This window comes from Coptis chinensis, chromosome 4 (assembly GCF_015680905.1).
Source record: "Coptis chinensis isolate HL-2020 chromosome 4, ASM1568090v1, whole genome shotgun sequence".
In the NCBI taxonomy this organism is placed as follows: Eukaryota; Viridiplantae; Streptophyta; class Magnoliopsida; order Ranunculales; family Ranunculaceae; genus Coptis; species Coptis chinensis.
The window spans coordinates 12,305,753-12,330,368 of record NC_141459.1 but is presented as its reverse complement, the minus strand read 5'-3'; the positions used below and the strand labels follow the sequence as shown (position 1 = coordinate 12,330,368).

The 24,616-nt window shown below is 36.9% G+C and overlaps 2 protein-coding genes and 1 long non-coding RNA gene across 4 annotated transcripts; all 3 read left to right on the top strand.

Annotated features, from left to right (window-relative positions):
* Nucleotides 1-7,509: 7,509 nt before the first annotated feature.
* On the top strand, nt 7,510-8,103 carry LOC147501930 (uncharacterized). The gene has a single exon (XM_086604423.1). The coding sequence runs from the start codon at nt 7,510-7,512 to the stop codon at nt 8,101-8,103; it is 594 nt and encodes a 197-aa protein (XP_086460549.1).
* A 7,261-nt stretch (nt 8,104-15,364) lies between these two features.
* LOC147501929 (proline--tRNA ligase, cytoplasmic-like) lies at nt 15,365-16,705 on the top strand. The gene is made up of 3 exons (XM_086606923.1): nt 15,365-15,659; nt 16,203-16,296; nt 16,440-16,705. Exons 1-3 carry the CDS (start codon nt 15,474-15,476, stop codon nt 16,502-16,504), a joined length of 345 nt encoding a protein of 114 aa, XP_086463049.1. The 5' UTR covers nt 15,365-15,473; the 3' UTR covers nt 16,505-16,705.
* A 5,472-nt stretch (nt 16,706-22,177) lies between these two features.
* On the top strand, nt 22,178-23,814 carry LOC147501928 (uncharacterized). Of its 2 annotated transcripts, XR_015219907.1 has the most exons (4): nt 22,178-22,227; nt 22,380-22,537; nt 23,055-23,148; nt 23,287-23,814. It is a non-coding gene; the product is annotated as an uncharacterized LOC147501928 (long non-coding RNA). The 2 variants fall into 2 exon arrangements; XR_015219906.1 differs by lacking the exon at nt 22,178-22,227 and having other exon boundaries at nt 22,257-22,537.
* The last annotated feature ends 802 nt before the right edge of the window (nt 23,815-24,616 follow it).

Sequence of the window (24,616 nt, the reverse complement as noted above, 5' to 3'; positions counted from 1 at the left end):
CTCATCAATCAATGGCTGCAAGTACCGTCAATGTTATTTCGGGATTTGCTAGGGCGGGGAATTAGCAATGACATGATGAAAAAGGTTGTTTCATACACATCCAAGGCAGATTATACGGAACTAGAATAACGGGCCAAGTGCTATGAATAGAACTAAGACTACCAAAAGGATTGAAGCCATCACTAGCCATTCCGAGTCTAACATTGCGAGATTCTAAACCAAATGAAGGATATCTTTGGTCTAAGCTTTTCCATTCCTTGGAGTCATTTGGATGCCTCAAAGCACCATCTTTTAAATGCGATCATCGGCATGCCATCTCATATCTTTAGAAGTTTTTGAGCACATAAATAATCTTTGGAGTCTTGGCTTTATAGGAAAGTATCATATAAAACCTTAGCGACCTTTTTCTTAGGTTTTGTAGATGAACTAACTCTATTTTCTGTACACTCCGAAGTCGTGATCCATCTTGACTCACCACATACATCACAGTTATCCTTGTCCATGATTGGTTTATTATCCTTCCAATACAACATACAATCATTAGGACATCGTCTATCTTAATGCACTCCATCCCAAGATCCGAAGTTGTTTTTTGATTCATAATGATTCTTGGGCATATTGATGTCATTTGGAAGTGAATCATTTAATACCTCAAGCAACATGTCAAAGCGAATGATTACTCCGGCCGTTAAGACACTTTACATGAAGCAATCGTACTAGAAAAGACAATTTTGAACTCTTAGTACAGCCGAGGGGTACAAGGGTGTGTCGCTTCCTTCAACAACTTGCAAAACTTATGTGCTTCTTCATTTGGCTCATCCGTTCGAAAGTGTCACTTTGGAACTAGACTCATTTGTATTCGAACTAGGTGGTATGTCATTGTCTATACCAACCATGTTTTGAAATCCTAATGCATCTTGCAACATTGTATGCATATCATCACCACGATTAGACTTCGGTATTTACCTCCACACTCTCCCCATGCTTTGTCCAACGGACATAACTCCGTAGTATACCACGATTCTTTATATGATGTTCCACTATATGTTTAGGCAATAACATTAGATTAAGGCATCCTACACATGGGCAGTAAATCTCACCACCAAGTTCCTTAATTCGATTATTCCAAGCAAACTCGATAAATTTCTCACAACCAAGTATATACTTACGACGCATATTCCTAGAGTCGGATCCATCCAACTTTTATCCATTTAAAAACTGAACTACAACTACATAAAAAAAAATAAGACAATCTTGTTCAGCAAGAATATCATATCCTACATCAAGTTCAAAAATTAATATATTCGGTAACACATCCTAACATAACATAGGAGAACCAATAAAAAAAAAAAACTGTGACAAGGCCATATTAAGCTTGTCCAAATGTGGGATTTACCACCAAATATTGGTCTCACATAATGGAAGAAAACAATAGCCATGAAAACATAACTAGAACTCAATACGATGAAAGCTAAAGCTTTAAATTTGAAAAGTCGAACTTTTTATCCAAAAATAACGTAAATTGGATTAAAACCTCATATATATATACAATATTCTAACAATAGAAAAGTCGAATCAATTGATCAAATATTCTTACGATATTTAGATTTAAATAAACTAATGAACTGCTTCAAATCACAAAAAAATATACAATTTCTTAAACAAATCTCTAAAATAAAACGTGGGGAAGAAGATAATGGATTACCTGAAGGTAAAGTAAGTAATGGAGGAGGCAGAAGCTGTGAAGAAGAAGAAGAAGGCAACCGGTGAAGAAGAAGGCAGCAACTGGCGGTGGCAGCAACTGGCGGTGAAGAAGAAGAAGAAGAAGGCAGCAACTGGCGGTGGCGGTGGCAGCAACTGGCGGTGAAGAAGAAGAAGAAGAAGGCAGAATCGGTGGTGGGCAATCGGCGATGGCGATGAAAAATCTGGCGGTGGCAAAGAATCGGTGGTGAAGAAGAAGGGAATGGTGCGGCAGCCGGTGAAAAGGATTTGGGTTTTCGGTTTCTCTTTTTGTTATTTGAGTTCAAACTTTCACCAAAATAAACGAGCGAAAGTTCCCGCGATCTATTTTCTATTTTCTGGTTTTTTTTTTAATAAAAATAATTAATTAATGTTTTAAATAGCCTTTTTGCAGCCATCGACGCCAAACACTTAATTAAAGCCACGCGCAAAATTTGTTTCTACGAAAGGTCCGACTTAAAGCCCCACGACCACATTGAAGCGGTTGCAAAAATGCACCTTTTGCAACAAAAGGATAATCACGAGGCAAAAAGGTACTTCTTGCCACATATTTAGTTTGTCGTGGCAACAAGTAAGATATAGCCACCAAACTCCTAGCCGCGGCAATATGTCCGAGGCTAAAAGTCACTTTTTTGGTAGTGTATTACTAACACATTTATTTTTGGTTCCAACTAAGGCCCGACCCGTTTTTTTGAATTTCAAAGATCCGGACATTTTAATTCGGCAATTATAATCCCGGCCCAATCAATTCGCGAATTAAACCGTATCATTCAAAAATTTGCCGACTTATTCGTTTTATTCGCCAAACCTTATAATTCGCGAATAATTCGGCGAATTACTAGCTTATGCCCCCAATTAGTCTATTTTCATGTCTCAAAAACTGTGGATCAAGCTGCTAGTGCCAAGACTAGTTCTCATGGATCAAATAACTCCTGACTGAAGGAATCCTTTTCAACCCTAGCAGAATACCCTTCAACCAAGGCCCAAAATATCACCGATATATCTGATATATCGCCAATATATATCGCTTTTTTGGTACACCGATATGGATATATTTGATATATCTCAACTGAATATTGAATTTTTTTTCCTGATATATATCGCAATTTCCAATATAACTATATATATTGACCGATATATATGATATATCCGATATAAATTGTTGACTTTGACCAAATATTGTTGACTTTGATCTATATATCGACGATATTTCTGATATAATCGACGATATTTCCGATATATCGACATACCAAACAAAATTTTGACTAGTGAACAAAAAAATAGATATCTCTGATATTTTCGATATATCCGATATATATCGGTTTTTGGGTACATCGAAATATTCACCGAATTCGATAATTTGGGCCTTGCCTTCAACAACATCCAAATTTATTCATCTGGATGTCCACTACATGTATCTGACATATAATTGATTACCCTTATTCTTACACAAAAGCAAATTAAGAGAAGTTCACATTTACAGCATGAAAATGTATGATACACTAATGCCTCATTGTAATGTTGCCTTTTAAAGTTCAAAATCCTCACTGGTAAACTACTCTCTTAACTCAAAATTGGTAAACTGCAATCATTCTCACTTGGACAAAACCAGAGAGACAAACCAACAACTACACAAAGATGCATTTCCACAAAACAATTCAAAGAATCAAAAGAAGAGTTCAAACTACACACTTTTAGCACTCTGCACTCAGCACACTCACACTCTCACACACACACTCAGCACTCTTAACTCAACACATACACACTCAGCACACTCTGAACACTCACACACACACACTCAACACTCTTAACTTAACACACACACACTAAGCACACTCTGAACACTCACACTCAGTAGTCAGCACACTTAGCACACACACACTCACACTCTCACCACACTCACTTAGTACCCACCGCACACACACACACACACAGCAGCAGCCAGAGGCAATACACAAAGGCAACACTCTACACACACACAGATCCTCCACCATACCTCCACTAGCACACACAAACAAGTTCATAATAATTTCAAAAGAAATGAGCATTCCCAAAGCACAAGAGAGTTGCCCATAAGAGACAAACACTAACAACGAACACACTCCCAAAACACAAGAGAGTTGCACATATAGTTTGAAAACAAACAACTAATGAGTTCATAATGTGACCATCATAATTAACATTGACCCTCATAGCCCTGCCTGGTGAAGCTTCTTAAACAGCCAAGGTGTCTTCATTTCCTCATCTTGCCCCAAAAGATCTCCATTAGTTTATCATTCTCTCCCATCAAGTCTAGTGACCTCAAATAAAGTTCAGGCTCCATGTCAGGAAGAGCTTTCAAAGCTCCCTTCAGCATTTCTATTGGCTTCACTGGGGCTTTGAAGGACTTTGCTATTTCAACCACCACTTCAGTAAACACCTTAAAAGAAGGGGATATCCTTAAAGAACCGAGACTTCTTACCCTTTTTGGCAATTGGGGTAGTGCTTTTATAACACCCCGTATTTTATTTCGTTTATTTTCCTAATAATAATAATAATGTAAATAGAATACAGAAATAGGATATCCAGTTGTTAGAAAAAAAAAAGCCCGTAAGTAAGTAGATAGGATAAAAGCCCGTAAGTAAGTAGATAGGCTTAAAACCCGGGTTTTCGGAGAGGTTTGAAAAACTGGAAAATAGGGGTTCTCACGTAGAGTTTTTGAGAAAAACAAAGCGAGTTTTGTTAAAAGTGAGAGTTTTCTTGAGAGAAAACGGGGAGTTTTGAGCGAGGAAGATAATCGATTCAGCGTGGGGTGATGAGCGACGGGGTTTCGATTTGGGAGCCGTTTTGTTAACATTCGTTTTTAACGTGAGTAGTCCGAAGTTTTCTTGTTATATGTGCTTATGCTATTTATCCCGAATATCTTGTTTCGAGAATTGATACAGTGTAAACCTCTTTAATGGTGTCGACCGAAGTTATCACGAATGTCCAAAGATCTTTGTAAAACTCTGTTAAGGTGCCGACTCTGTAGACTATGTTAGATCGTTTTTTTTTAACAATACAATACATAAAACTATGATTTAATTTAGCTTTGAGATGTCGAAGACTTCGATAATCGTGTGGTTATGGCGTAAACCTCATAACAAAAGCGCCCTTTCTTGTTTTTCATTAGAATTGGTGCGTATAGTTTTACTGGACTTTTCTGTTGTTGGGATGGATGAACTGTGGTTATGTGGGCTGTTAGTTGATCGTGATTGTTGAGGTTGAATAGGGTGCTGTTGAAGCTCCGGAAGAGCTTCAATGGTGACCAAACCGTCCTGCGTTTTTGATTGTTTGGGTTGGTTTTGTTTGGATGCGTTTTGTTTAGATTTTGTTGTGAGGATATGTTGTTGGGTTGAGGGGGATTGTTGGTGGTGGATTGGGTGTTGGAAATTGACAATTGAAGCTTGAATCAACCTTTAATGGCGTCGGTCGTTTTTTTCCAGTATAACAGAATCAAGTATTTTTGATATGGGTAGAGAGGGTTTTTCTCCCTGAACCAAACCGCTGGGTTTGTTTTACTGATGGGTGGCCGGTGGTGGCTGTGTGGTGGTCGGTAGTGGTTGTTTGAAAGTAGAGAAGAAGGAGATGAACAGTACCCAAAAACGATTTTGGGCTTGGGCCAAAATCGTGGGCTATTCTCTTTTTGGTTTTGGATTTTAAAATTTGACTTTTAGATTAGACTATGGGCCTTAGGATTTGGGCTTTTGGGTTTTTTGGAGTTTAGGCCGGGTTGACCAGAGTCGATCGTTGACTTTGACGAGTTGATTTGTTGACTTTGACCGATTGACGAAAATTTGACTTTTTCCTAAAATTATGATTTGGGTTATTAAGATAGGTCTAGGACTATTAGCATACTTGACTTTAGGCTAAGACCTCTATATATAACGATGTGTATGTGTATTAACTACTATGTGATTTTGCGGTATTTTATGATATACAACGTTATGACACTAAGACATCCCCCGAAATTAATAACGCCGTAAATCAAAATACAGGAATCAAGATACTCATTCGTTATCTTAAATGATATATAAAATAAAGTTCAATAATGCATAAATAAATTTACCGCACTCTTTTAGAACTCCACGACTCAAGTTTTGGATTTGAGTTTTATGACTGATGATGTCATATGTTAGGTGGGCATTTATTGAATGTGCCATAAATGGCCCGTTAAGCGTTATATAGGGGTATTCATTGAATGTGCCATGAATGACCCGGTATTCATTGAATGTGCCATGAATGACCAGATTGTTTGGACTACCTAGAGAGGAACTAAGGTATTAAGCCTTGGGGGTTAGTTGCATTCCTTGAGTGTGTATGGGGAATGTAGGGTTGGGTATTCCTTGAATGTGGCGGGAATGACTTAAGGCACGAGGGTTGTTAAATGGGTGTATAAGATAAAGTAATTGATTAATCGATAAGAGAAATGGATTTGTTTATACGAGAGTGTGCTTGGGTTTACTATTGAATACATATAGAATATCTACATATGTTATATATACAAGTTCTAACTTTCTTTTTTGCGGGGAGGGTAGGACTTAATAATATTTTGTCTTGAGGGGCCGGTCCTACCCTTATCTACAAAGAGTGGATATCGGTAAGTTTTAATTTAATGATTTAGATATTAAAAGAAAGTGATTTGAATGAGTGAAAATAAATGGAAGTCTTGCTTGGGAAGAAGCTATGCCGGTTGAAATGACGGAACTACCTGTCTTCCAAGCTGAGAATAATTAAGTTATGGGAAGATATAAAGTGATTGTTTGGATAATTAAAGTATGATAATGTTTATATGTATTTAGTCTACTCATACCAGCAAATTCAATTTGCTGACCCATGTTTGCTTTGTTTTGGCAACGTGGGTGTGTTCTTGGGAACATAGGTGGAAGGCAGTGGAACCGCGGCGTGTGATTTGGATTCTCGCCTGGAGCAGTATGGGAGTTTAAATTATTAGGTCTAATCTTTTGGAAGGATGTAATAACGTAGGTTACATTTTTTTTATATGACATGAGAATACGATGTTGGAAATTGTTATTCTTAAAGTTTGTTTATGTTTGTATTGGGATGGAAGAAAGTTCTGAATAAAGTGATAGTTGAGGAATTTGGAGATTTTTGTTGTTAAGTTGATCCTGTTGTGATGTGGGTTTTAGGTTTTGATATGTGTTGTATCACCCCGTCATAGCCTGGGTTTTTAGACAATTGAACATAATAATGTTTGAGATATTTATATTTCAAATATTCATTATTTTTAATTGTTTAGAAAATCGGGCTGTGACAATTTTGGTATCAGAGCTTAGGTTAGCCTAGATTTGGAAGGTCTAGGTGATCCTCGGAATGTGGTGATTGGTTGGGTGTGTTTGAGTTTAAGATGTTTGAAGTACTAATAGAAGTCCATTTTGTTTTAAGGTGATGGCTGGAGATGACAATGACGTTACTGGTACTGGAAGTAATATATCTGCTGATTTGGGAGCTATATTAACTCAGTTGGTGGAAACTATTCAGAGGGGTCAACATGCTAATCTAGGGGATCCTTTTGCTAGGAGAAACAAGGATTTTATAACTTTAGGAGGCCAGAAGTTCAAGGGAGAGAAAGGGGCCATTGATGCTGAGAAATGGGTTACTATGTGTGAGTCCGTGTTTGCTAAGATGCAACTCATTTGAGGTCGAAGCGGGGAGTTGGCTTCTCACCAGTTGGAGGGGTCAGCTTTATTTTGGTGGAGGTCTATCAAGGATAATGTGGATGTGGGAAATATGACTTGGGAGGATTTCCAGGTAAGATTTGAGGGAAGGTTTGTTCCTAATGCTGTTAAAGAGCAATTAATTGAGGAATTCTTTCATCTGACCCAAGGAGGGAAAACTGTTACAGAGTATGTGACTAAGTTCAATGAACTATCGAGGTATGCTCCTTATCTAGTGGATACCCAAGTAAAGAAGAACCAGAAGTTCATCCGTGGACTAGAGCCATATCTATCGAGTTATTTGATACCCTTTGATTCAGAAACTTTCGATCGCGTGTTAGATTTGGCATTAAGATATGAACAATTGGGTAATAAACCCGGAAATGAGAAGATTAAAGAGAATGCCCCAAAACAAGCCAGCTTACACCTTATTTCTAGTCAGCCACGTCAAGGGCAGAGAAAAAGTCAACATCACCCATATAATAGGCAAACAAGTAAGCATGTGGATAAGGACGCGAGTGCTTCGCTAAAGAGATTTGATGGTAATTGTTTGAACTGCGGGGAGGTTGGACATACTATTCGAAGATGTTCTAAACCAAATGAACTAGTAGGCAAGTGTTATAAATGTGGACAGTTGGGACACTATGAGAAGAACTACACTGGTTAATGTTAGGTATGTTTGAATTTGTTGTTTGCTAGTTTCCTTTATTGGTACTTAGCATGTAAGCAAGTATCGTATGATTATGAAAATAAAATCTTTGGTTGTTTTAATAGTTAGTTTCTTATGAAATTTATAATTGAAATTGTTCAAAGATGTTATAGTGTTGTTTTCATATGAGTTTCGATTTTAAGTAAGTATTGGTTAAATAAGAAATTGGTATTTTAAAATTTCATATTTGAGTAAATTGGAATTATCAAGGAATAAGGAAACCCTTTTGATAAAGGTTGGATTTGAAATATTTGATATTGTCCAAGTTATGTATATCGTTGGTGTGTGATCCAATATACATAACATCTCTTAGTATGCATCGTTGGTGTGTGAACCCGGTGTATACTTGCATATCGTTGGTGTGTGAGCCAGTATGCATACCACACATCGTTGGTGTTTGATCCTATGTGATGGTAGAGAGTTAGTATGCATCGTTGGTGTGTGAACCAGTGTATACTTGCATATCGTTAGTGTGTGAGCCAGTATGCATCCATCACATTGTAGGTGTTTGATCCTATGTGATGGTGGACATAGTATAGGCCGTTGATAATATGAATCAGTCTATACGTTTTATTTTTATCTTCAAACATGTGGTGTTTGTGAGACACTGAGAGAAATGTTGATATATGTGTAAACACCAAGATGGTGGAGGGAATTTGTGAGTTTTTTTTTAGTGAAAAGATTTGACTGGGAAGATTGTTGGGAAATGAAATTATTAAATGTATATTAAATGTGGAACGCTTGGACTAGTTGGGAAATACTAAGAGAGGAACTGATTGCCTCGGTGTGAGAGGAACTACATTGCCTTCTTAGTATGACTTAACTTGAAGAATATGGGTTTTGCTAAATTGAGAAATAATGGTTTTAATTAAGTGTTGGCAATTGAAGAAACTAATTATGTGTATTCCTTTTAAGGTGTGTATACTTGCGTATACACGTATGTCTCTTCTTATTGGTTGACGTACTGTTGTTTGGTTAATCTACACTCTACCTTGAATCTCGGGACGAGATCCTTTTAAGGTGTGTATATTATAACACCCCGTATTTTATTTCGTTTATTTTCCTAATAATAATAATAATGTAAATAGAATACAGAAATAGGATATCCAGTTGTTAGAAAAAAAAAAGCCCGTAAGTAAGTAGATAGGATAAAAGCCCGTAAGTAAGTAGATAGGCTTAAAACCCGGGTTTTTCGGAGAGGTTTGAAAAACTGGAAAATAGGGGTTTCTCACGTAGAGTTTTTTTGAGAAAAACAAAACGAGAGTTTTGTTAAAAAGTGAGAGTTTTACTGAGAGAAAAACAGGAGTTTTGAACGAGGAAGATAATCGGTTCGGCGTGCGATGGCGGCGCACGGGTTTCGATTTAGGGAGCCGATTCGCTTAGTTTTTAAGCGTGAGTAGTCTGAAGTTTTTCTTGTTATATGTGCTTATGCTATTTATCCCGATATCTTGTTTCTAATTGATCTGATGTAAACCTCTTTAATGGTGTCGACCGAGTTATCACGAATGTCACGCGATCTTGTAAAACTCTGTTAAGGTGCCGACTCTGTAGACTATGTTAGATCGCTTTTTTTTAACAATACAATTACATAAAACTATGGCTTAATTTAGCTTTGAGATGTCGAAGACTTCGACACCGGTGGTTAAGGCGTAAACCTCATAACCCAAAACGCCCTTTCTTGTTTTTCATTAGAATTGATTCCGTATAGTTTTCTTGGACTTTTCTGTTGTTGGGATGGATGAACTGTGGTTATGTGGGCTGTTAGTTGATCGTGATTGTTGAGGTTGAATAGGGTCTTTGTTGAAGCTCGGGAAGAGCTTCAATGGTGACCAAACCGAATCCCGCGTTTTGATTGTTTGGGTTGGTTTTGTTTGGATGCGTTTTGTTTAGATTTTGTTGTGAGGATATGTTGTTGGGTTGGGGGATTGTTGGTGGTGGATTGGGTGTTGGAAATTGACAATTGAAGCTTGAATCAACCTTTAATGCGTCGGTTTTTTTCCAATTATAACGAGAATCAAGTATTTTTGATATGGGTAGAGGGTTTTCTCCCTGAACCAAACCGCTGGGTTTGTTTTTCTCGATGGGTGGCCGGTGGCTGTGTGTGGTGGTGGTAGTGGTTGTTTGAAAGTAGAGAAGAAGGAGATGAAGCGATTACCCAAAAAACGATTTTAGGCTTGGGCCAAAATCGTGGGCTATTCTCTTTTTGGTTTTGGATTTTAAAATTTGACTTTTAGATTAGACTATGGGCCTTAGGATTTGGGCTTTTGGGTTTTGGAGTTTAGGCGGGTTGACCGAGTTTGATTTGTTGACTTTGACCGGGGTTGACTTTGACCAGTTGACCCGAAAATTTGACTTTTTCCTAAAATTATGATTTGGGTTATTAAGATAAGTCTAGGACTATTAGCATACTTGACTTTAGGCTAAGACCTCTATATATACGTGTGTATGTGTATTAACTACTATGTGATTTTGCAGTATTTTATGATATACAACGTTATGACACTAAGACATCCCTGAAATTAATAACGCGTAAATCAAAAATACAGGAATCAAGATACTCATTCGTTATCTTAAATGATATATAAAATAAAGTTCAATAATGCATAAATAAATTTACCGCACTCTTTTTAGAACTCCCGACTCAAGTTTTGGATTTGAGTTTTATGGTGATGATGTCATATGTTAGGTGGGCATTTATTGAATGTGCCATAAATGGCCCGTTTAAGCGTTATATAGGGGTATTCATTGAATGTGCCATGAATGACCCAGGGTATTCATTAAATGTGCCATGAATGACCGGATTGTTTGGACTACCCTAGAGAGGAACTAAGGTATTCGGGCCTTGCGGGGTTAGTTGTATTCCTTGAGTGTGCGGGGAATGTAGGGTTGGGTATTCCTTGAATGTGGCGGGGAATGACTTAAAGATGCGTAGGTTGTGAAATGGGTGTATAAGATAAAGTAATTGATTAATCGATAAGAGAAATGGATTTGTTTATAATGAGTGTGCTTGGGTTTACTATTGAATACATATAGAATATCTACATATGTTATATATACAAGTTCTAACTTTCTTTTGCGGGGAGGGTAGGACTTAATAATATTTTGTCTTGAGGGACGCGGTCCTACCCTTATCTGGAATGGATATCGGTAAGTTTTAATTTAATGATTTAGATATTAAAGCGAAAGTGATTTGAATGAGTGAAAATAAATGGAAGTCTTGCTTGGGAAGAAGCTATGCGGTTGAAATGACGGAACTACATCTTCAAAGGTGAGAATAATTAAGTTATGGGAAGATATAAAGTGATTGTTTGGATAATTAAAGTATGATAATTTTTATATGTATTTAGTCTACTCATACCAAAAATTCAATTTTTTGACCCATCCATGTTTGCTTTGTTTTGGTAGCGTGGGTGTGTTCTTAGGAACATAGGTGGAAGGCGATGGAACGGGCGTGTGATTTGGATTCTCGCTTTGGGAGCGGTATGGGAGTTTAAATTATTAGGTCTAATCTTTTGGAAGGATGTAATAAGCGTAGGTTACATTTTTTTATATGACATGAGAATCGATGTTGGAAATTGTTATTCTTAAAGTTTGTTTATGTTTGTATTGGGATGGAAGAAAGTTGAATAAAGTGATAGTTGAGGAATTTGGAGATTTTTGTTGTTAAGTTGATCTGTTGTGATGTGGGTTTTAGGTTTTGATATGTGTTGTATCACCCCGTCATAGCCTGGGTTTTTAGACAATTGAACATAATGATGTTTGAGATATTTATATTTCAAATATTCATTATTTTTAATTGTTTAGAAAATCGGGCTGTGACAGCTTTTAACTCCACTATCATCTTGAGAACCATCACCTACAACAGTTGAACTTTCACCAGCTTGAGAACCATCACCCCCTCCATTGGATTGCTCTCCAACATTTAAATATGATCCATAGTTAGTTTCAATGCAAGTTAGAAAAAAAAAAAAAAAAAAAATCAACTCTATTTATTTCAAACCTGGTGAACCTCCTAAATCGACATACGAGACCGTAATATCGTCATCAAACCCACTATTGCCCCCTTCTCCAGTTGCAAAGTTTTTTCTAAATATGATCAGACATTGGTCATAATGCGGAAACATTTTATGTCTAAGGGTTTTGGCTTCGGGATGTGCCTTTACGTAGCTCGCCAATGCATCATCATCTACTTTAATTTTCTTATTGTCTTGGTTGAAAGAGCGACCAAAACCACTCGCGTCAAGTGCATGTTTGGTAACTTTCCAATCTTTCTTCATAGTTTTTAACCTCGATCGGACATTGTCAGAAACAAGAGTCATATTTAGTCATCGGTTTATTTCATTAGTAGTTCGCTTAAGACTCTCTGTCCTCCAACCATTATCTGCCTTCTTTCCCCCACTAGCAGCTTCCTCCAATAACACCTCAACCAAGATCGCTTCCATGTTCGGATACCATCTCACTTGGGTCTTATTTGTTTTTTTGCAGTCTTTACGTTTTCCATTGCCATTATCCATTGGATTCACACCACCACTTGCCATACCTAGTTTGAAACAAATAATAAAGAAAACTCCATACTTATTCAACACTCAATAAAACATAGTACTTAAATAATAAAACATGGTATTACAAGAAACATTATAACTAGTCTTGAAACAATAGCAAAAAGTTACAAATAGTTATCTTGCCACATTGCTACATTGCAATTGACAAAAACTTTTCTTTATTACAAAAAAGTTACTATAACAATCTACCTAATAGCAATGTTTACATGTCATTGTTATCTTGCCACATTGCAATTGACAATTCATCCCTAAAATTAGTCCACTCCGGCTAGGTTGCATATAAATATGAAATTCTTCATTCACTTGATTGTTTTGAGCATTCCAAATACTATTAGGATCTTTTTCTCGCAAGTAGTTATGCAAACCACAACATGCAAGGATCACTTTTGCGTGTATCTTGACATCATGGAATTAGGGGTGCCTTAGATACACAAATCTTTTTTTCAAAATACCAATTGTTCTTTCCACAATAGTACGCAAAGATGAATGACGGAAATTAAACTATTCTTTGTGATTTTGAGGTTGAACCTCACCTATCTCTCTGAGATGGTACCGCACACCGTGATAAGGTGTGAGGAACCCTAGGACTAAAGCAAAACCAGCATCTACTAGATAGTACTTGCCACCTTAAATTGAAGACACAAAGTAGGTTGATAAGTAACTAGTCATTCAACAATACTAATGGGTAGAGTAAGCTTATGCCCTGGACAAGGCACGACACTTCTCAACAATCGTCTATCGTGGGCAGATCCCTCCAACACTGCGAGTACGTATGTGAACTTCATGTCAAATGTGCAAGTCACCAACACATTTTGGGTGACGTTACCCTTCCTATTACGATACCTAGCCTATTGCTCAAATAGTAAATTGATTGGAAAATGTGTACCATCAACTGCACCCACCACATCCTAACAAAGAAAACTTATTAAGATTGAATAAACTCTCTAACCTTGAAATAACACTCATCCTAACCTGTGTAAGAAAAAGTTGTCTAACCTTGAAATAGCAATGCCAATGATGTGTGTTGGAGCACTCGCGAGGAGAGTTCTCAGCAGTAGCATTTGTTACTAACTCCCAAAATAACCAAAGCAATGCAGCCAACACAACATAGAAGTAACGGTGGACTGTTTCTCCCGAGCGCAAGGATTGAAATCCTTCATTTCGATTACGCATGTCATGCCTAACAGTGTGAAGAAACAAAGCCACTTGCTCTTCGACGGTGACATGTCTACTATCAAATAGACCATGACCACGCAGACGAGTGCACAATTGACGAAATATTCCTCGCCTCATCTTTAGTTGCTCATGATAAAATATGTTAGTGGTAGTATACATCCTACCTTACAAAGTTGCCCGTATAGAATCCCAATTTCTTCGAGGAGCTCTAATAAGGGCAGGGGGAGCCCTAGGCCTATACCTCCCTATATACCTTCTCCTATACCACCATGTCATCATAATATGACCTATCAAAATAATAAGAAGAGTCGCAACTAGTCTACGCTCATGTTCTATTCTCATTCTACAAAAACTCAAATAGAAAAAACCATTTAACAGAAAGTTCATCAACTAGAGACAACAAATCAACAAACATTTAAATTCACTCAATGGTTATTAACATTTTTTAAAAAAAAAAGTACAAGAAAGTCGAAACAATCAACATAGTAATAATAGCTAAAACACCAACATAGTAATAATATCCAAAACATCAATATAGTAATATCCAAAATAAATTAGCACTCCCAAATACAAACAAGTTTTATTTTCAAAACATGACAGCCGACTGTATGGAAAAAAGCACCTAATAAAGCAACATGCCAACCGACTTTCCCGCTTAACATTAACCAGATATGTATAGGAAGTAGAATATGTATAGTATGTATAGTCTGTATAGTATGTACAGATTATTAAATATTATTTCAAAAAAAATCCACATAAAAACCACTACTATTTTGGTTAACATGTCTGCTATCAGTAGAATCTAGCAAGAGTACTAAAATTTAAAATTCGTTTCTAACCACAATACCATAATTAATTACAAAATTACTGAACACATTATTAACAATGAAATTTATAATACTGATTCTAATAGCAAGAATTCTAAACAAATCAACCAATAGTTCTAAACAAACCATAGCAAGAGTTCTAAACAAATCTAGCAACAATACCATAATTAATTACAAAAAATAGTTCAAAACCGAATTTGTACTTGACGCAAAGAACTAGCAACCTTCTTCAATTTCTGACTGGAACCAACAAACACAAAGAAACAAAAATAGTTTATTATATGCTATCGGCTAGAAAGAGAGAGACAGATCGAGAGAGATTGAAAGAGAGACCAAAAGATAGAGAGAGACACCAATAGATTGAGAGAGAGACTGAGAGATTGAGAGAGAGAGAGATCAAGAAAGAGTAGAAAGAGCTCGAGAGAGATGAGTGAATGAGCAGACCGATAGTCCAGAGATGGGAGTGACGGCTATGAGAGAGTGAGAGTGAGAGAAGAGGTCGATAGTTTGGGTTATAGGGTTAGCAAATTTTCTTGCTAAATTTTCTTGCCCTAGCAAGAAAATAACCCCTATTTTCTCACTGGCAAAAAGATTTGGGGGGGGGGGGGGAGTGGATCCTATTTGGCAAACAAACACAAGCAAATCACTGCTTAAGTGGGAAAATATATTTTGCCAGCCCGGTTTGCCACTAAACAAACATAGTCGTAGTGTTTTGCTACAGGTATAACCTTGCTTTATTGTCCGTCGTGACAATTCTTCTAAAATGGATATATCCACAGGGGATTTGGCAGAGAAAATTGGAGATATTTTGGAAAATATTCAGCAAAGCCTTTTTGATGCTGCTAAGGAAAAAAGAGATGCTTGCATTAAGGTTGCCACGGTATGGGAAGAGTTCACAACTGCTCTTAATGAGAAAAAATTGATTCTAGCCCCTTGGTGTGACGAGAAGGTGTGTGGATTCTGATGCTATATGATGTTTCTCTTTGAATGTTTCTGCCGTGCCATGTCATGCTCCAGTTTATCGTTTAATAACTGTTAGTTTAATAACTGTTAGTAACGCTAATATTTGCCTTGTGTGGAATGTGTCACCGTTGTTTGCTGCTGATGTTTTGATTTTAGTGTGATTCTGTCAGTTCTGCTCATTTCTAGTTATTAATTGCATAGCCTCTGTTTTGGATTTTGGATGTTTCTTTTTTTGTTTCAATGGCTGCCTCACACATATCACCGAGGCATCGTTTTAATCCCAAATCTCAGTGCGTTGGACAAGTTACTACTAGTATGGCGAGCCCCGTCGTGGTTAAGAAGGATTCGTTTCTTAAACGAAATGTTATATAATACTTGCGTCTGTGTGTTAGAAATTAGCTGGTGATACCAGATTATTCTACGTGCACTCTTTTGGTTATGTAAATTGTTTAGTTTGATGTGATGCCACTTATTTTATTGTTGACATTATTTCATTTCGTTTTCATTTGTGTTTATTTATATTTTATAGGAAGTCGAGAAGGAGGTGAAAGCAAAGACCATGGGAGAGAATGGAGCATGCAAGACTCTTTGTACTCCTTTTACTCAGCCCGAACTTCCAGAAGGTAATGTTTGTTTTGTACACATGTTTTCCTAATGCAACTTACAAAACTAAATTTGGTTGAGGAATTCAGACTTCTTGCGGAATTTGGTTGTACTCCTTTTACTCAGCCTTCACACTAAACTTAAACTTATATATCATTTGCAGGAACCCTATGCTTTGCCTCAGGGAAGCCTGCAAAGGTGTGGTCATACTGGGGGAGGAGTTACTAGTGCCAGTACTTGTTTACCTACATACAGCTCTGTTTTTCTTTTTATGTTTCTCACTTGGGGCAAGAACAATGCAAGTTACAGAGTCTTATTGGTTTGTCGTTATTGGAGTGGTCTTCTGTCTTTTTGAAAGAGAATGACCCTGTAACTTTGTAAGCGTTTGAAGATGACTCATTCAGAAATAATCGACCTTGTATTAAAGAAGTGGAAACTCGGAATGCTAGTGTGATTACAAATCTAAGACGTAGGCAGTCCGGCCCAACACATCAGCGTATGTGTGCCAGAAACAGTTTTGATGGTTTGTGTAGTGATTAGTTCCACATCGGAAGCAGACTTTAATTTTTACATTCGCATCAACTTACCATAGATATAGCCCTACCTAACCATTTTAGCGGAAGTACCACAAAAAATGTTCTTATTGTTCTTTCTTTCCACAATTTTTCATTCTGTTCTTGCTGTAGTCTTTTTTTGTTCTCTTTCCTCTCACGGCTTCTCAAAATCGTAAGCAAAGAATCAAAGATGTCCAATTAGCAGACGATCCCCCCACCACCACCACTATAAACTGAAGTACAATTCGTTCTTAGACCAGCGATAGAGTTAAAAACTCCTTATCCAGTACAAAATTGACTGTGTTGGTGTTTTTGGGACACTCATTGTTTGGTATGGGTAGCCCTTACCAAGTTACTACACTCGTCAAAAACTTCTTCAATCTTTGTTTCTCATGAATATCTCAAAAATATTGTGTCCTGCCCTCTGTGTTTTCTTGTCCTCATTTCATTCCGTCACAATCAGCCATCTCTTCTCTCTCCCCCCTGTGGACTGTAGTTGGGCTGGGTTCGCCGTCGGGTATCCTACTTTTATCAATGTGCATTGAATTTGATGAGTGTTAAACTGAAAATGATTAGTTACACGGCTAACTATATGAAGTAGGACACGGGGACACAATTAAAAATAAAACTATTGCTATTAGTTACAACACTAATTCCCCAAAAACTTACAAATAGATAATTATGGGAGTAACATATCATGGAGCTGTAACTATCTTAATATTGTTTCCTACTTATAGGAGTAGTGAATTTCGCGACAAAAGAGGAGGCCGATAACGAGGTATAGAGAGGTGTGTGAAGTTCTATCAGTTTTTTCCCTTTTCCCTTGCGCTGTTTTTTGTTGTCAGTTAAAGTTAAAAGAGTGGAAGAGACCATACTTATTTAATTTGCTCCTTAGAAACATCAGTTTACCTGAATAAAATGTAGGAGTATTATCCACAGCTCCTAGTTGTTCGTTACAGCATTAGATGGTATTTGCTTATTCAGTCAAAGATTCACTTAGGCTCACCCAAAGTGCTTCTCGCCTAAGGCCTTACAGTCTCAAGACTTGGGGCGTCTAACTATGAGATATAGGAAGGGATGATGGAAGATTTTGTTTTAGCTTTTGCAGTTGGGGCTATATGTGTCTTTGTAGAACTGTTGCATTCTCTTCCAAGTAGCATATTCGAAATGCACATGCCTTTTTTTTAGCACGCGATCAACCTTTTTTAAGTCTATCTTTTAATTCCACTATTGATTTGATATTAAGGAGAGCAAGTTTGTTTAGCTATTGAATAAGCATTCTGATGTCTTGATTTTCTGATAGCCCCAAAATGTTATTCCTGTATCTGATTTTTGGGCATTCGTTTGCCATCACATTGTGGTCGTTATGTTGTTCTTTATTATCCGTTGAATATCTTTTACACGTTCATAACTGTTTTTTAAGGTTCTTGAAATATTGGAACTCTATCGAAAGGTATATGAAGATTTTTGGCAATCCCAGTTGTAAAGGGGAAGAAAAGTGAGCTTGAAAAGTTTGCTGGTGGGCTTTATGCAACTAGTGTTGAGGTAACACATCACGAGTTTCTGTAACTTATTTGGCTGTTTCCTGGTCTTGATATTAGATGTGAATAATGTAACTTCTATGCTAATTATTTGTTGTCAGGCATTTGTTCCAAATACTGGGCGTGGGGTACAAGGTGCAACCTCCCCATTGTCTTGGTCAGAATTTTGCCAAGATGTTTGACCTACAATATAGAGAATGAGAAGGGCGGCAGGGATATGGTCTGGCAGAATTCTTGGGCGAACAGCACTCAACGGTAATGCTCTTCAAACCCTTTATTTATTTTCTTTATTCTTTTAAGTTGTGGTTGCTTCTTAAGTAATCGAGGTAGTGTTGTAAGAGCTGTTCTTTTTGAACTTTTGATAGTCTGTTCTGTCTACAATATTCTTTTTTGAGCACTTACATATCTGTACAATTTTAAGTTTGTTAGAAAAATGATTTGCTCAAATCCATTTAAATATGAATGAGTAGTTTGTCTCCCAAGTTATCCCACTTAAGATGAAATGGGTTTTTCAAACAAAGCGATGCGTAATGTGAGAAAAACCTTTTCAAAATGATGCATTTGTTTGAAGCGATTGCATTATGCGAAAATGTCGCGACCTTCGAAATGTCTTATTTGGTTTGAAACAAAGTCATCATGCGAAAAGGTGCAACCTTTCGAAAATAGGCCTTTGGTTGAAAGCGATCTTATATGCCGAAATGGTGTGTCCTTTTGAAACATGTGACTTTTCAAAAGAGTTGCTTACTTTTTTCCCAAGAGTCATTTGTGTTTGTTTGAAAAGGCACCACTCACCTATAAATAGTGGATGAATTTGGAGAAAAATACACCGGATCACCTGAGTTCGATCTTTTCTCTTCTCCCTCGTTCTTAGTCAAATACTATGTTGTGTTATTTGAGTCTATAGAATTAAAAGTGCTAGCTTTCTATAGAAGGAAATCCATTCTATCTTGGGAGATAGTTTCCCATCAACCTTCAAAACACCGTGAGGGAAAATCTGTCTTAAGGACATAGTGTATCTACACTAGGCTCGGATTTAATTAAAAGTACAAGACACTTACAAGACAAAAGGTTTGTATAGTTTGGTAATTGGTAAAGAGTAAGTACAATTAAGTTGTATATTCCTAACAACTTAAGGCAGATTTTCTTTTTTCTTCTTCTTCTTTACCGAGCGAATTTGTTTACGTTTTTCTTTTTTCTTTTGGTTTAAGGAAATAACGAAGGTGTGTTTCTATTTTAGAATAGAAATGACAACACCACCAGGTTCTCCTATTCATGTTGTTCCTATTTCATTTGTTAGACCTACTAGTTAGTTGAATGGTATGAACATTTTGGTCCCGATGGCGACCTTATGTTAAGTAGAAGTGGAACTTCAATAACTTCTGGTGTATACTAGCAATGGTAGATCTTGGTTCAACTCATATGTTAATCTCTCGAGTATGTATCTGAGGCTATTGGATTGAAACTAGCGAGAATGTACAGGCTCATGAGAGGCTTGAACCAAGAAGCCGAACCGGTGAAAGGACTCGCTTTGGAAGTTGACATTAAGATGCATGGTGGCGAGGAAAGGTAGACGATGGTAGCTTCGCTTAGACCATTTTCAAGTCATTCTTGGAATGGACTTCTTGAAAGCAAACAAGGTGGTGGTAATGCCACACTTGGGGAATTATGATCCAAGATTCGAGAATCCTTGCTTCATTCAAATGTTAGGAATGGAGGGTGCTAAAAGGGTTCTAAAAATATTGTATTATTTGTAAGATGTATGTGTTTTACTATTAAGCCAAAGAGTGTCAATAAAGAAGATTGCTTAAGATATTGTTTTATAAGCATACTTGTAAGCAAAATTGAGGTCTTAGAAGTGTTTTCAACACTATATGAATGATATGTGACATTCTTTAACACAAAGCCTCACTTGAAAAACATATATCTAAATGGTTTTCCAATTTATTGACTTTGTCATGAGAAATTGGAAAAATGTGGGGATTATGTATCTTCTTGAATTAATCAATTCAAAATTGGAAATTTGTTGAAGCATTACTCAAAAAAGACATCAAATGTGGTGTTTTGCTCTAGGAGAGATGCATAAATTTCAAAGAAATCCTTATAAGCAAGCGTCATAGCAAAGGTCCACTATAAAATTAGAATTCATAGTGTTGGACGAGGTGTAGACGGCGAAAGTGAGTGACTTGAAATTTCTTAGAGGATATTCCAAACCGGGCTCAAACATTGCCCGGCCGGTGTGTATACTACTGTGATAGTGCGGATAGCCAATCTGCTATTGGTAGAGCACAAAGTAGCATGTATAGCGGGAAGTCTCGACATATCGTCGTAGACATAATCTGGATTAGACAATTGCTCTCAAATGGAGTTATCTCAATTGACTATGTAAGGTCAAAAGATAACATTCTTGGATCCGCTTACAAAAGGTTTAACAAGAGAGCAAGTAGAAAGATTATCAAGGGAATGGGCTTAAAGCTTTTGAGATAAATCAACCAAGAGTCATCATAATGGAAAAACCAACCTAGTTTATTTGGAGATCCCAAGATCTAGGTTCAATGGGCCAACTGAATTATGTTTGTGACTTCGGTTAGCTTTGGAGAGTAATATTATACTCTAACCCATTCCTATATAAGGCGGTGCATATCCGCGCGAGAACCGGGATAAATCAAGCTTTTAATGATTTACTATATCTTGGAAAGTTATGTTATCCAAGTGGAGTATTGCGGGATATTCTTTATAGAAATCACCTATGTTAGTGCGAAATGGGGCGCTTCTATGAGAATTTTAAAGACAAATGTCTCAAAAAGCACTATCACGAAACCAAGAAGTGTTCAAGGCCAAAATGAACACAAGCGTGAGAACCAACGAAGATTCGAGAGGCGATGCTAGCGTGAAGATGATTGTCTAGGTTTATACAAACGACCCCGGCGGTTCAAGGACATTAATTGAAGTCTACTAATCGTCCAATTAAATCCGATCGTCTTTCACTAAGGCAAGTTCAAGGCCTCCCATGCTACTTGACGTCGCGGTATCTTTTCATTTGTAAAAGAACAATCCGATGTTTATGATAGAAGAAGCCAAATTTTCATTAATGTGGGGATTGTTAGAAAAATGATTTGCTCAAATCCATTTAAATATGAATGAGTAGTTTGTCTCCCCAAGTTACCCCACTTAAGATGAAATGGTTTTTCTTGAAACAATTAATCGTAATGTGAGAAAAACCTTTTCAAAATGATGCATTTGTTTGAAGCGATTGCATTATGCGAAAAGGTGCGACCTTCGAAATGTGCCTTTGGTTTGAAAGCGATTGTATCATGCCGAAAAGGTGCAACCTTTCAAAAATAGGCTTCGGTTCAAAGCAGTGCTATATATGCCGAAATGGTGTGTCCTTTCGAAACATGTGACTTTTCAAAGAGTTGCTTACTTTTTTCCAAGAGTCTTTGTGTTGTTTGAAAATGCACCACTCACCTATAAATAGTGGATGAATTTGGAGAGAAAAATACACCGGATCACACGAGTTCGATCTTTCTCTTCTCCCCTCGTTCTTAGTCAAATACTATGTTGTGTTATTTGAAGTCTATAGAATTGAAGTGCTAGCTTTCTATAGAAGGAAATCCGTTCTATCTTGGGAGATAGTTTCCCATCAACCTTCAAGCACCGTGAGGGGGAAAATCTGTCTTAAGGACATAGTGTATCTACACTAGGCTTGGATTTAATTAAAAAGTACAAGACACTTACAAGACAAAAAATTTGTATAGTTTGGTAATTGGTAAAGAGTAAGTACAATTAAGTTGTATATTCCTAACAAAGTTATACCTTGTAAGTTGAGAGCTTCCATAGGTTATACCCTCCTGTCCAGGTATTACTGGTTTGCCTATTAGGTACTTGCAGAAACGAGATGTTTGTGTGACAAATCTAACCTTAAGCGTGGTTGATAGACCTTATCTGGTTTCTATTTGCCAAAATAATAGAAAATGGTGTAATTAACTTGTGCTATACCTTTTTCTGCAGATAGGGGTAATGGTGATGGTTCATGGAGATGACAAAGGCTTGGTGCTTCCACCTAAAGTGGCATCTGGCCAAGTAATTGTGGTTCCTGTGCCAGGGAAGAGTTCGCAACAGCTCTTAATGAGAAAAAATTGATTTTACCCCCTTGGTGTGATGAGGAGGTGTGTGGAAGCTGATGCTATATGATGTTTCTTTTTGAATTTTCATTCTTGTCATGTCATGCTCTAGTTTATCGTTTAATAGCTGTTAGAAATGCTAATACTTGCCTTGTGGAATGTGTCACCGTTGTTTGCTGCTGATGTTTTGATTTTAGTGTGATTCTGGCAGTTCTTCCCATTTCTAGTTATTAATTGCATAGCCTCTATTTTTTATTTTGGATGTTTCTTTTTTTTGTTTCAATGGGTGCCTCATGCATATAATTGAGCCATCGTTTTAACCCAAATATCAGTGCTTCTAGTGTTGGACAAGTTACTACTACTAGTATGGCGAACCCCATTGTGGTTGAGAAGGATTTGTTTCTTAAACGAAATGTTGTATAATACTTGTGTCTGTGTGTTAGAAATTAGCTGGTGATACTAGATTATTCTATGCGCACTCTTTGGGTTATTTACATTGTTTAGTTTGATGTGATGCAACTTATTTTATTTTTGACATTATTTAATTTCATTTTCATTATAGACAGTCGAGAAGGAGGTGAAAGCAAAGACCAATGAAGATAATGGAGCATGCAAGACTCTTTGTACTCCTTTTACTCAGCCCGAACTTCCAGAAGGTAAAGTTTGTACACTTGCTTTCCTACTGCAACATAAAAAAATTAAATTTGGTAGAGGAATTCAGACTTCTTACTGAATCACAATTTCCATCTATGTTTGTGCCTTCATACTTAACAACCTATGTATATTATTTGCAGGAACCCTATGCTTTGCCTCAGGGAAGCCTGCAAAAGTGTGGTCATACTGGGGGAGGAATTATTACTTCTTAGTGGCAGTACTTGTTTACCTACAAAGCATACAAGTCATTTCATTTTTTTTTTTTTTTTATTGTTGTTCAGAAACAATTTATCCTTTCTGATCTAACTGTAAAACAGCGGTCAGGTTTGTCATTTCATTAACATTTCAATAAAATTGCAAAATATTTCATCTCAATGATTTTAATAAGTTTTGTTGTTTGATAAGTTCATTTTATTCTTCCTAGAACTCATAGACAAGTCTAATAGAAGAAAACTTGATCCCTAACATGTATGGCTCATCTCTAAGCTCATACATGCTAGCAAGTGGAACCAAAGCAATGACTTATCTCTAAGCTCATCATTTTGATCCCTAACTAGACACTACACCAACTATTATTTTGGGATAGGATGTAGGTCTAGTTGTTCTTCCTAAACAACTTACCAAACCAACAACGAAGATTTTCCCTCACATGAGTTTTATTAACTCCCCAAACGGATATAATTTCTCTTTCGGGCAAAGTTTACGCTCTGAGATCACATAACTAAAGTTTTATTCTAATTAACAGAAAATAAAACTGAATTAAAAATATTTTAATTAAAAACTGAAAATTAAATTCTTCATTACACTAGGAAAGCAGTAAACTACTCTACTCCTACTGATGGAATGCTAACCATTCCATGAGAAAAACTAAAACTAGACACTTCTATTTATAGTTGAATGGACGGTCGTGATCGAATCTCAGAAATCTGATCCAACGAATGAGATTTGATCACTATTCAACTTTTTGACTTTAAGAAATAGTAATCACTATTTGACACTATTCAACATTATTTGACACTATTTGAAACTATTCATCTTTTGACTTTACAAAAAGTTAAATAATAAAAAATCTAAAATATCTACGTCGTCTTCGATGAATAGTGACGTGCTTGGCTTTATCTCTAATTTCAAACCATATGTCCATTTTGTAAAAGCAATATACCGTTGTGTAGAGTTTTCTCATGGTGATCATTTTGACAGTCATATGCTTCAATCGGAGTTAGGAGGCGAAAGATGTCACCATTTGAACTTTCTCTTGATTTTGATTTGTTACAAGTCGGTTTGACCAAGTCTTGACCGAACATGACTTCTTTGGCTAGCTCAAGAACTCAAGTTTGGATTCTTCAACTTGTTTCATGGTTTTTCGAGTCCATGAGCTTTCTTTGGCATATTGGAGCTTTAAATGAGCCGATCTTGAAGATTTCAAGTCCAAGCTTTATTCAGATGTATTTCATGCTAAAACCCAGGTTC

Excerpts from the sequence above, each read along its gene's own strand:
- LOC147501930 (XM_086604423.1), top strand. The coding sequence starts at position 7,510 with ATGACTTGGGAGGATTTCCAGGTAAGATTTGAGGGAAGGTTTGTTCCT.
- LOC147501929 (XM_086606923.1), top strand. The coding sequence starts at position 15,474 with ATGGATATATCCACAGGGGATTTGGCAGAGAAAATTGGAGATATTTTG. Across the intron at positions 15,660-16,202 it reads CCCCTTGGTGTGACGAGAAG|GAAGTCGAGAAGGAGGTGAA; the intron begins GTGTGTGGATTC and ends TATATTTTATAG. Across the intron at positions 16,297-16,439 it reads TCAGCCCGAACTTCCAGAAG|GAACCCTATGCTTTGCCTCA; the intron begins GTAATGTTTGTT and ends TATCATTTGCAG.